This window comes from Athene noctua, chromosome 3 (genome assembly GCF_965140245.1).
Source record: "Athene noctua chromosome 3, bAthNoc1.hap1.1, whole genome shotgun sequence".
Lineage (NCBI taxonomy): Eukaryota > Metazoa > Chordata > Aves > Strigiformes > Strigidae > Athene > Athene noctua.
Genome location: NC_134039.1, coordinates 77223057 through 77235514, shown reverse-complemented (window position 1 = coordinate 77235514; position 12458 = coordinate 77223057). Strand labels below are relative to the sequence as shown.

At 35.1% G+C, this 12458-nt stretch overlaps 1 protein-coding gene across 8 annotated transcripts in view; it reads left to right on the top strand.

Moving 5' to 3' along the window:
• The window catches only part of CACNA2D1 (calcium voltage-gated channel auxiliary subunit alpha2delta 1), a 427358-nt gene that overhangs the window by 353262 nt on the left and 61638 nt on the right, over positions 1–12458 (top strand). For all 8 annotated transcript variants that reach the window (XM_074903424.1, XM_074903423.1, XM_074903422.1 and 5 more), the window contains exons 13-14: positions 9473–9551; positions 11642–11691. In XM_074903424.1, coding sequence (XP_074759525.1) covers positions 9473–9551; positions 11642–11691 — 129 coding nt within the window. The remainder of the gene's footprint in view (positions 1–9472; positions 9552–11641; positions 11692–12458) is intronic.

Sequence of the window (12458 nt, the reverse complement as noted above, 5' to 3'; positions counted from 1 at the left end):
AGCATACCCTTTTCCAAGCTCACTGAATCGTTTTCATTTGGAATTTTGATGTTCTTGTGAGGATCAGACCGTTGTAAAATTAGACATGAACTTTCTGTAACTGATAGTTCCAGAGGAAGATATCCTGTAAAATAGTCCTGCTAGCAATGAGAATTTCTGATGGCCCTTCCCTTTCCCTCAATCCTTTTCCCTCTTCTAATACAACTCTTTGACGTTTGCAACCATTTAGTTTCAGTTTGTGTTTTCTGTACTGTACAAGAACTGGAGTAATGCGAGTGAAAAATGGAGGTTGTAACGATACAACTTGGGACAGTTAATATACTATTTCCAGACACAGACTATTTGCATGAAAAAAATCAGACTACCTGATGAAAACTATTGTCTGAAATATTCAGTGGAATATTAAATATTATTTTAAATCCTTAGCTGGTATTTGTAATATTTCTTCCCCAGGGTTTACAAGGCCAACAAAAAAAAAAAAAAAGGAAGAAGACTTAGTGTCACAATATGAATGGCAAATATCTGTCTAATTCATCTGGTCCTTTCCAGCTGCTCAGCTGCCTCCAAATCTTCTTTTGGCTATCAAAGAATCACTTAAAATGCTTTTAATCCAGAGTGCAGAGGGAATTACTTTGTCAACTCCTTTGTTTGGTCCCTGATACGAGCCACCAAATTCACAAGGAACTCTCAGAAAAAAAATTACTTATTCTTCAGGGAATGCTACATGCTGAGTGTCCGGGAGAAGTAGCTTAGGGAAAGGAGAAATTTATTTGGTTTTCATTTCAACAAAGAAACTTTGTTATTAAAATGACCAAGAAAGGAAACAGATCAACAACAGAGTATATAGAACCAGGGTAGTCAAAGTAAAACACTCAAACAGCTGAACTATTAAAAAGATGACAGTGTAATTTCTTTATCTGAAAACCGAGAGAGAGGATGAGTGGCTAGAAAATCACTTGATCTAAACTGAGTACTTTACACTTATTTCCAAGGTGGTGTGGGGTGGTCTGGTGAGGACAGCACTTCTGGTGGAAATCACAGGAGAAACCACCAGTGTGTCGGCATCCTTTGAGCCAGAGCTACAACCACAAATCTGCATCACAGAAGACTACTTGAGTACTATTTTGGGATTTTCTAGATAAAATCCACTTCTGCCTTTCAGCAAGATGAGCTAAGCGTACATCAGCTGCATTGCACTATGTTGGAGACTTCATAGTAATCAAAATGTCTTAAGGTACCACTTACATTAGTAAATTACATGGGGTCAGGACTTGGGCTTGGACACTGTGCTGCAGTCATTTATAGGTTTTAACTGTTAGTTAAACTTGGGAGGTTTTCAGCCTCTGACAACTGGTGCACTCCCAGACAAGGTGCTGGGTCTGCTCCCGGGTCAGCAAGGAAAGGCAAGAGGGAAGGAGCAATGGATGAGCTTCTATCCATGTATGTGAGCTCTACTGCCACCGTTGCTCTTAAGGCTGGAGAGTAGATCAAGGCCTAGTTTTTGGTAGGGTTAACACAGCCAAATTAACTCTTAAACTTAAATTCAAGAATATCATTATGAAGTCTTACTGGAGTTTTTGAAAGCACATTCTCTTTCTCACCACTATTCTTTACACCAATTTCAAAGGTAATAAAATAGAGCTGGTTTATACCCACACCTAGAAAATTTTGAGATTAAAAAACTTCACCTTATTTATGGATACAGTGTAGTAAAGAGGACATAGCCTCCTTAGATAATATTCCTGCAATAAGTTACTGTGAGCATACAGAATTTAATAATTCTGCTTGTACTTCTGTGATACTTCTGGCTCATCAAATATTAAGTTTAAACTAGTTAAATAGTTAAAGGATAGCATAATCAGTGGTCCATCTATCTAATTATAATCAATGCAGCAAAGGTAGGTTAGCAGGTATCAGCAGAGTATTTGTACTGCCCCACTTTTAGCGGTGCAGCAGAAGAGGAAGGGGCACCACATGCTGGCCCTTTAGTGAGTAAGGAATGAGTTGCTGTAGTTCCACAAGGTGGCACTAAGAAGATGTAGAACAGTCATAGTGAATTAGTATTTTTTTAGTTCTGTGGGAGTTTTAATTCTGAAATTTTTCCATATGTTAACCATAATGGTTTTTTTCAACCTCTGCACTAGAAAATATCCCCATTTTCATGCAGATATGTTTCCTTTATGAGGAAACAAAGCAAGCTGGATGAAACCACTTTTTACATTTTTGAAACACTGCAATTCTCAAAACACATTTCAGGGAATCATGGCATGCATTCAAAGACTTCTTCAGTGAACATGCACCTTTCACTGTATGCATATGTTATGAAGACTTCAGGTATAATCCTCAGTTGTTAGTTCCTTTTGTTGAGTAATTGCATATAACTACACTACACCACACATCAGCGTTCTCGGATCTATTTTCCAAATATATTAAGACCGTTAAATGGTTTTGAGCATATATTATCAGTATAGAATCATATCCAAAGCAAGTCGGATTCTCCAATAATGTCTTAATATAAAACAAATTTATTTTTCTTTTTATTTTAAGATAGAAGGACTAACATTAGATTGTAATGTGAGCTAATTTTTAAAGTGTCATTATTTCTTTTCTTTATTAGACTATAATTACACAGACTATAATTAGACTATGAATTCATAAGTTAGCATTGCAGCTTGAAGTTTGAGGTTGAACTGTAGTGAATAAAAGATATTAATGATAGAGAAGACTGCAAATACAAATGGAGAGTCTGGGATAAATAATTAACTGTGGATAAATGTCTAGAAAAGTAGTTCCAAGGACCTGTTCTATCAGTCTTTAAACATGTGCCTCAGTTAAGGCATTGTTCCACTGATATCAAGGGGATTACTTGCACAGTTAAATGCCTTGCTGAATCAGACCATAGAGGGTCAATTATGGAAACACTCAAACTGGTGTTTTATCAAATGCATTCATACTTTCTTAACGTTGATCAATTCAAAGATGTCCAGCATGCAATTATCTTTGCATCTAAATATTTGAGAGCTAAATTCTTATTGTTTCCCATGTGGGTTTTTCTCCTCAGTTTCCCCAAGTCTACACATGTTTTTGGAGAGTACCCGTAGCAAGAAGTAGATGCTAATGGAGTCATAAATATCAAAACCACAACATTATACATTTCTGTTGGTGTATCATGCCATTCTTGGTGTTTCCTAATTTGACATAAAATTGTGAATTCTGCATTTTGAGTTCTAGACCTTTAAATCTTCACAACCTTAATACCTGACTACGTTTCATACCCCGCTGCTTAGGTCATCTCTGTGTTTTTCCCAATTGCTGTTAAGGGAAAATTGTGTAGGTAGCTTAGAGACACATGCAAAAGCCCACATCTCCAACTTCTGAACTTTCTTGAGCCTGGTATTCAAAGCAGTAGAAGTTATGAATTTGCTCAAACTGAGAAACATGAACTCAGACCTCTTTTGTATGAGCACTGAGCTCTCCTGTAAAAGATTAGAGGCACCACTGTCACTGTCATTTTGAAAAGGCTAAGCCTTTCTCAGTCAATCACGAGAAAACCAGCTTTAGTCATGTAAGTGACTCAGACAGCTGTATCCATACTAATAAATGATCCAAGGCCAAGGGTACAGGATGGAGAAATGTCTACAATTACTGTCAACCATACTGTTTAATTTTTAACAGACCTAACTGTATGGTTCCTGGCGTGTGACAATCAGCTGTTTTGCACAAGGTCTGGGTTTGTTTCAGGGGGTAGCTTGAGCCGGGGCCAGTTCTCAAAAGTTGTTAGAATGAGATCACCCAATATGAGGTGGGGGGACAGGGAGGAAGTATGGCAACATAGTTTAGCTATAGAGATGTGAGCTATGCTGTGCCACTTGCTCTCATGGCCCGAGAAAGAAAACGGGTTATATCCCATTTTATTTACTGCATAAAGATAGTCTAAGGGATCCTAAAACTTCCCTCTCGCACATCATTCTGAGTCTTACCCTGCTGTTAAACACAGTACGTTTCTCTTCTCCCTGTGCTTCCTAGGGAAAAAAAAGCTGCTTTACTTTTATAGATATAACCCAAAAGGTTCAGGACTGTGTCCCTGGAAGTCCTGAATCTATCAGTTCAGCATGACAGAAAATGGACCAGAATTTAGGTGAAAATTTTTATTTGCTGCTTCCCATTGGTTAATTCTAGTTAGTTTCCTAATCAGTAGGTAGAGTTTTCAGATCATCCTCTGAAGTTCTGTTCTCAGTTCAGATTGGTCATAGATAACTTCTGGTCTCAGTTAGTTCATAGGAGAATCCAAAATCATCTTCAGATTTCTGCCCACAAATGTAAAGACAGTAAGGAAAAAAATGCATTCACAGTTTTAACTGTGGTAGCTTGAAAACCACATAACATTTCCCCATGGCAGAAAAGTACCAAAATGATTAAGTAGTTTAAAGGCTATATTTACAAGGGATTTAGAAGATGGAGTGAATAACAGAATATAGAAAAGTGGGATATTATTTTATTCAGAGAAATAAGCTTGGTGTATTGTCCTCTTTTTTCAGAATTGTACGTATTAGATATAAACTGCAAACGGTTTTTCACCACTCTGATAAACACATTAGTGGGAAAAATAGTTTCCTGGATCATGCTGGAATTACTGATTTATTTATTCCTTTTATCACAGCTTCTCTTGGTCTATAGTAAAAAAGATTATCTGTGAATCTTTAAATGGAATTATAAAGGCCAGATTAAAATATTCTGAAAACATTTTGTCAGCATGAAAACTGAAGTTGCATAATTTGATGAGATCGGGTTTTGACTCAGTTTGTTTATTTAGTGATAAAGATGCACTCTTGCTATTTTACATGATAGACATAAAATGATGGGATTCATCTTGCCTACATCTACCTGAGATTGTGGAGCTCCCTTGATATCTGATAAAGAGACATATATATCTCCAAAGGTCAGTTAATCTCCTCCGAAACAAGAGAAATTAAGAGATACATATAAATTATTATTGAGAGCTCTCTCATTGCAGCAGCGTAAAATTCAAGACAAATAATTTATCTATCCAAAAATATCTATGTTCATCCGCTCTGAACTACTTGCAGAATGGTTGCAGTTTCTCAAACTCTCGTAGGCCTACACATACTGCCTACACATGTATGATGCAGTGGTCTAAACAGTAAGTGTGATTTTGTGCTTAGCTACCACTTTGAATTAACTTCACTCAAGCTGTTAATCTTTTGTAGTACTCATAACATGATACACCCCAAGGAAGAGTCTGATTTCATTTATTTTATGCCCATAGCAAGGCGAAGAAATAAGGTAAAAAGCAAGTGAAATCTATAGGGAAAGCAGCATTTCCATGGGTAGATCTTCATTTCTGTTTTCATCACAACTCTCTTGAGTGCCATTATCCCCTAATTATCTGCAGCAATCAAGATCTTTCTATTCACCTTGGGGTTTAGGAGCTTTTTCCGCTAAAGAGAAATACAAATTTAAAAGCAAATTAATTATATAATTAGTCAATTATATTTTCTTCAAGACAGTATTCTCCCTCTATTTTCTGTAGCTTTCTTTTTTGTCTACCACTTCCTCTGATTAGGAGTTGGATTTTTTCTTGTTTTCCTTTGACGTCCTTCATAGGATCCTAGGATAAGTCAGTTTGCAAGGGACCTCTGGAGGTCTCTAGTCCAATGTCAGAAATAATATCAAGTTAGATTGTTCAGGGTTTTATCTAGTCTTATCTATAAAACCTCAAAGGAGGTGGCTTTACAGCCTCTCTGGGCAGCCTGTGCCAATCACTGTCTGACTGTCCTTACATCAATTCTACACTTGTTTTGTTTGTTGATAACTATATTGCTCTACTATATACTGTAAATGAATTGTACAAAGAATAAAATATTTTGTTTTCTCCACAAGATTAGGTTCAGAGTGACAAAAATACAGAGAGTTAGCTACCCATTACCAGCACATGATATATGAGTGTCAGAACTAACACAGCTCTGGACTTGGACCCTCAGTGGTAGAAATTAGGACTTTTGTATTTCAGAATAGTTTCAAGACTGTATTTGAGTGAGATAGCAGAGCAGGCTGGTGCTCATCTCTAGTTCTTCTCCATTCTAAGTATGTAAGTTTTCTGGAAGTATTTAACTTTGAACAGTCCCATTGAAAAATAGAAAGTGACATTTCCAATTTGTTTTTCTGATTGTTCCTTTTTTCTTAATTGATTTGAAAGTTATGTTTCTTTATGAAGAGAATAAATGGATCCCCCCTGTAGGGAGACAAGGTTGCACTTTCCCTGGGAAATGGTTTGGGAGACAGAAGTGTCCATCCACTGGTGTGGATGGTGGAGAGCGAGAGTCATAGCAAAAGGACCCAGGAATCTGTAGTGTACACAGAACGTAAGAGGCTGCAAAGAAGCACAGGAAAGAAATAATCAGGCCTTGGTGGTAATGGAAAACAACTTCTTGGGATCAAAGCGTACTTGGCCGTTTGGTTCAACTCAGAAATCCACTCAGTTTGTTGAAACCATACTTGAAAGGAAGGACAGGCAAAGGGAGAGGTGCTCGTATCTATTGTGTCTGATCCAGTTGTTCCAAGTGTTCTCAGTCAAAAATTCCCTATTAAAAGTAATTAAATCTGTCTTTTTAAATTTAAGATCCTTTTGTCTTCTTTGGACAGATGTCTATAAGGAAAAGCTATAGACAGATGCATCTCAGTCCTTTGGCTGACTCTGGGTCATATCACAGAATATGTTAGTACAGAGCATTTCTTTTTTTCTAAAATTGGTTTGTTTAATTTGACTTGCTGACTCATTTTTCCAGCTGGTCTGTCATTCTACTCAATTCCAGATGAGGCAATAGGAAAAAGAAAACTCTTTTGAATGTTCCACCCTCTTGCCAAACCAAGTAACAATTAAAAACTCCAATTTTCATTGCAATTCTTTATCTCTGTTAATTATCCAAGCAACAGTAAATCAGATATATTGTCCTCTGCTTGTTGTCAATAATTTAAATTCTAAATTCTTTATAGATTAGTTCCAGATTTAACATGCTGTTTCTTTTCCCTATATTACATACCATTTCGCAACGTGAATCTAATGCAGTGTTTCAGTTTTACATTTGAGATCAAATGCTACACAGTCCAGTCTAATTGACTCATGCGCTTTATACACACACAAGCAAACCCATATGACTCTGTCTTAACTTACGTGAGTAGTTACTTTTAATCCAAAAGAGACATCATGTCACTCGACTATCTAACTAGTGACCTTTAGTGGGGTTTTTCTTTTTTCACCATAATCTTTGAGAAGAATGCAATCTGAATCAAGTGTTTTATGGACACTAAAATGGTAGCAGCGGTGAGTCCAAAAAAGAACAGGAGTGTAATAAGCAGGGACTGTGTGAGTTGAGAGATACCAATAGGAAATAAAATTGAGATATTTAGCTTGGAAAAAAAAAGATGGTAATTAAATAGAAACAGAAAGATCTGTGAGAAGAGTTGTAGCTGATGTTTTGTAAAAGAGGTCAAGAACAAATGGAAGATGGCAAATGTAACTTGAATTTACAGTGTGATACAATATTAAAAAAATAAATGAGATCCAGACATATCAGGTGAAGTCATGTTCACGCTATCAATACTGATACTTGCAAGGTAATAGAGGGAGTTTTTCATCTGTCTCTATCCATATGAACTATGAGAACAAAATTTTACCATCACGCATGTACAGTCATTCCCATACCTGTCTGGGTAACTAGAACTGTAATTGGCTTGACTCACTACTGAGAAATAACGTTGTGTGGGACAGTCATCAGTTTTATTGAAAAACTTCAAATTTTGTCGGTGTTTAAAAAAAACCCCAAACACCTGAATCAGCATTCAGTGCAGCAGAGTAGCTGCTTTAATTCTGCTTTAACTGCAGAAACAAAGGGCTTGTATGGATAAAGCAAATCAAAATATATTAATTAAAATTGACATTAGCACAAAGCTTTGTTCACCCTTCTTGCATAAAAGGGGCAACATTAATAAACTTTCATCAATTGCTAGCTGCTGACTGATGATTTGGAGCTATTCCTAGAGCTCTTGATTAATACATATCTCTGATTATATCACATAACTTTTGTAGCTTATCTGACAAATGAAGGTTTAGGTAGTAATCACACATGCTAAATAATGTGATGAAAATTTGTACAAACAATATTTTAAAAACTTAACAATGATCAGTAGTTTACAAGGAGTATCCACAATTTTATACTGTGAATATTATTTAAAGAAAACATTACCCTATTAGCCAATTATAGCCTGCATGTAAATTAATTGTATTATGGTTTAATTTTAAACATAGTAATCAAGATCCGTAGAAAGGAAGTCATATTCTGATTTTATATTGTGATCTGTGATTTGTGAAGTGAAGTGGTAAAGTAAATGGTCCATAAAGAAAGAGACGCCTGAAAAGGAAATACTGGTCCTTCCTTCAGAGGGACATGATAACAGCAAACAGCTTATTAAAAGTGTTGGGAAAATATTTTCCCCACCTTTTACAGAAAGGCTCAGCTTCTGAGGTAAGTATTCAGCCAGAAGCTGAAAAATAATATTTGTAATTTTTCTACATGTCTTGTAGGATCTTTAATCTGTGTACAGCAATACTGAGTTTTGAGGGGTTTTGTTGTGGTGGTTTTTTGGTTTGTTTTTTTTTGTTTGTTTGTTTTTTATATATTCAAGTCAATTTGCATGGAAAATAGTTTAAGCAGAAAACCCTGTTTTCTGTCCAAAACTTGTATAACATTTAGTGAATATTCTGAAGCCATTACTGCCCTCAGTTACTGAGATTGGAATTTACATTGACCAAACAGAATAGAATTGTGCTTATAAAACACATAGCTTTAATGAGTATCAGGAGCTTAAAGTGAAATATCAGAAGCTTAAGCATTCCATGGAACTCTGTTGAGCCAGCCTAGTGGTTTTACATGAAAAGGCTGAAAGTCTGAGCAAAATGAGAATTTGTTTTCTGTAGTATCTGAAAATTTCATATCTTTCCTGAAATTATTTTACATCTTAAAAAATCCTGGTTTGCATTCCTTTATATTCTACTGCCATACATAGTTTGATTTTAATTCATTGGTGAGCATCTAATATTGATATGAGATTATGTCAACTAATTCAACAAAACCTGAGGAGTTATAATTACCATCCTAGGGGGAAAAAAAAATAAATTAAATCGTTCATGGACAGTAACCAATGTAAGATTTTTAAAGTATGAAAGATGTATGAAAGAATATTCTTCTTGAGTTCTACCTCATGGACCAAAATAATTAATAGGAATTCATAAATATAATAATAACAGTGTATCTATTATGGTGGTAAATAATAGAAAATTCACTTTCCTTTTTCTGTTCAAATGTATGACAAATCCAACTATCATTAACTTGAGAGTCATAGTTAATTAATGACATATAGTTAAGTTATATGAATTTTTTTTTAACTTGTATAGGTACGTGTGTTCACATTTTCTGTTGGTCAACATAATTATGACAAAGGACCGATTCAGTGGATGGCCTGTGAAAATAAAGGTATTGTGTTTTTCTTTGAGACTATTCTTTGCTGGAGCTTTGAATAGGCAATAACTTTATTGTTCTCTAAGAATTATACATTTTTTTTCAACATTATTTTAGCTGTATTGTATTTTTCAATAAGGCTTCCAAAAAATTATTTGATGAAATGTGTATATGCATATATATATATATAAAGAAGCTTGCATGTTTATTTCTGATTGCTTTGTTTAAAACTTTATATTGCAAGAAAAATATCACAGTATTTTAATATTATTATTGTTATTACTATTGTTATTATGTTGGTTCAGTTTTGAGAATTCTTGCTGTAATAGCCATCTATGAAAAGATGGAACTGATGACAGATAAGAAATTAAGCAAAGCTGTTTTATATTAAAGGATCTAGACAAAGGGCGTTTTTGTTTGGTTAGTTGGCTGGTTGGATTTCTTTCCGTTTTTCTCCAAAACTTACAAGGGACCCGATGACTTACATTATTTTTCCTTTTTTTGATTAAAACATCAAAATTATTCCTTCTGTGATTTCTTAGCTTCTAAGAGTTTATTTTTATCCCTATTTCTTTATGTAAGAAAAATAAAGTTAAAAAAAATGTGAAAGCAAGGCAGTAAAATGCTTTCTCCTAAAATTTCCGCATGAAGAAAAATAAACATTTAAAAAGACTGTGAAAAAGAGGTGTCTCAAATACCCTACAGTATAATTATGGAACGAGAGATAACAGATCAATACAGATAAATAGAAAATAGAGAAAATATCAAACAATATTGTTTAATATTTTAAATAGAACAGTTTCCAGGTCTGACTGAAAATGTGAAAGTATTTTACAAATCAGTGAGAAGCAAGAGGTAATAGATGGGATAGATTACAAAGGGTCTTGAAAATTAAGGCTGCCAAGGAAGGAGGATAAGATACAATTCTCAGGCATGAGAATAATATAAACCAAAGATAAGAGAAAGATACAGATACAGAAAAAAAGCAATGACATAGAGGAATACATAACCTGTATGAATAGCATACATATCACCTCATGAATCCCTCAGTATGCTGACAGATTATACAGAAGACACTACAGCTTCATGAGGAGCAGATTGTACTATCAGATAATTACAGAAAATCAATGTTTTTTTGAACAGGGATTTTTTAACTAATGTCTTTGTATCTTAAAAGACTGTGTGCATGCGAACTCCATTGTTTCAAAACAAATGAGTACCAGCTGGCTTCAAGCATAACCACCTATGTCATTTTATTATCGAGGCAAAATGATCAGTTTCTTCTGTCCACAACTGATGCGATTATTTGTTTGCATATCCAAAAACCAAATTTTTATTTAATTTTTCCTTAATTAAAAGTTTTCATTTATTATCAGGTCACGCATTGCTTATGGCAAAGTAAAGGGCTAACCTCAGTACTCTTAGGTCCCCAGTTCTCCCCGCTTCCTTCCAAATCGACTTACAGCCTACATGCTCTGAAACTGGATCTCAGTGCCTCTCTTCCCAGTCTTATTGTTGCGTATGGGACAAATAGGTGATAAAATCAGTGACGAATAAAGACATTTCTGCTGTTTAGTTAGAAGAAATATCAGTTTGATTTTTTTCATCCTTCCCACAAAGTATATTTTACTGCTATGAACTTCACTATTGTGGCAGGCTGTAGCCACATGTGCATTCCTATATGCATTCAGCATATAATTACATTGCTGTAACAATGTAATTAAAATGACCAATGTGTATTTAAATGACCATAATATATACTTGCATATCAGACTGACTGGGTATTCGGGAGTACAGATTTAGTACATTACCTCAGTTTTAAAAAAAACAGACAAAAGAAACATATGCTCTCACTGCTTAAGAGTAACTAGTTTGGCCCATATGACATGGTGACATGCCATAGGTGGCCACGCATTGTGATGGCATTTACTAAATATTATTTCATTTATAATTTCTATAAAATTTCATTTATAATTTCTATATAAATTTCATTATAATTTCTATAAAAATTAAATTATAAATTACAAGCTAAATTAAAATCCTCAAGATGAAGAGACTAATAATATATTACAGTAAGATGGTATTACTTCTTTTCCAAATTTTAGGTTATTATTATGAAATTCCGTCCATTGGAGCCATAAGAATTAACACCCAGGTAAGTTTTGGCTAAATGCAAATAGACTTGTAAAACAAAGTAACGGAATAATTTCTATTCTTACATAAGTTGCATTTCATGTCTATTTGCATCAACTAAATTTTAAGATGTGCTGCGTTAGGAACAGAGAAAAAAATTAGGTCATTCTTTTACATATGAGGGATTATTCTTATTTATTTAATTATTTATAATAGTTTCAGTGAGCTATTTCACAACGTGATCCCTGTTTCCCTGGCCAGCTGACACACAGAAGCTTGCCATGTGCACACAGTGGAGCGTTTGAAGTGATTTGCATTCTGTAGACCTCTGCACAATCACTGTGTTATGGGCTCAGTTTTCCTCCTGGATTTCTATGATCCCTCTTTGTTCCTGAGACACGGCACCAATTTTTTTATAAAGTTTTATAAACTCAGTAATTTTTTTATAGCACACCTAGACATTCACAGTCTGCCTTCTGCCATACTTAGAGCATGATCCTAAGGATGTGTATCACCGTGGGTCTGTGTGAAGGCATAGCCCTGCTAGAGTATCTGAACCCAGCTGGGCAGAAACAGTGATCTGGTACAGTCCTGCTGATAGGACAGATTCCTGGATTGCTTTGACCAGTCTGGGAGAGACACAGCTTTTTTCCTTCAAAAATAATGCAGGACAATTTTAGCAGACATCGCTGTAGATCCTTAAGGGCACAGGACCCTGGAATTATATGGTGTGATCCAAACGGACAGTGTAGATGAACAGATACTATTTTCAGTTGTCTGAAAGCCCAT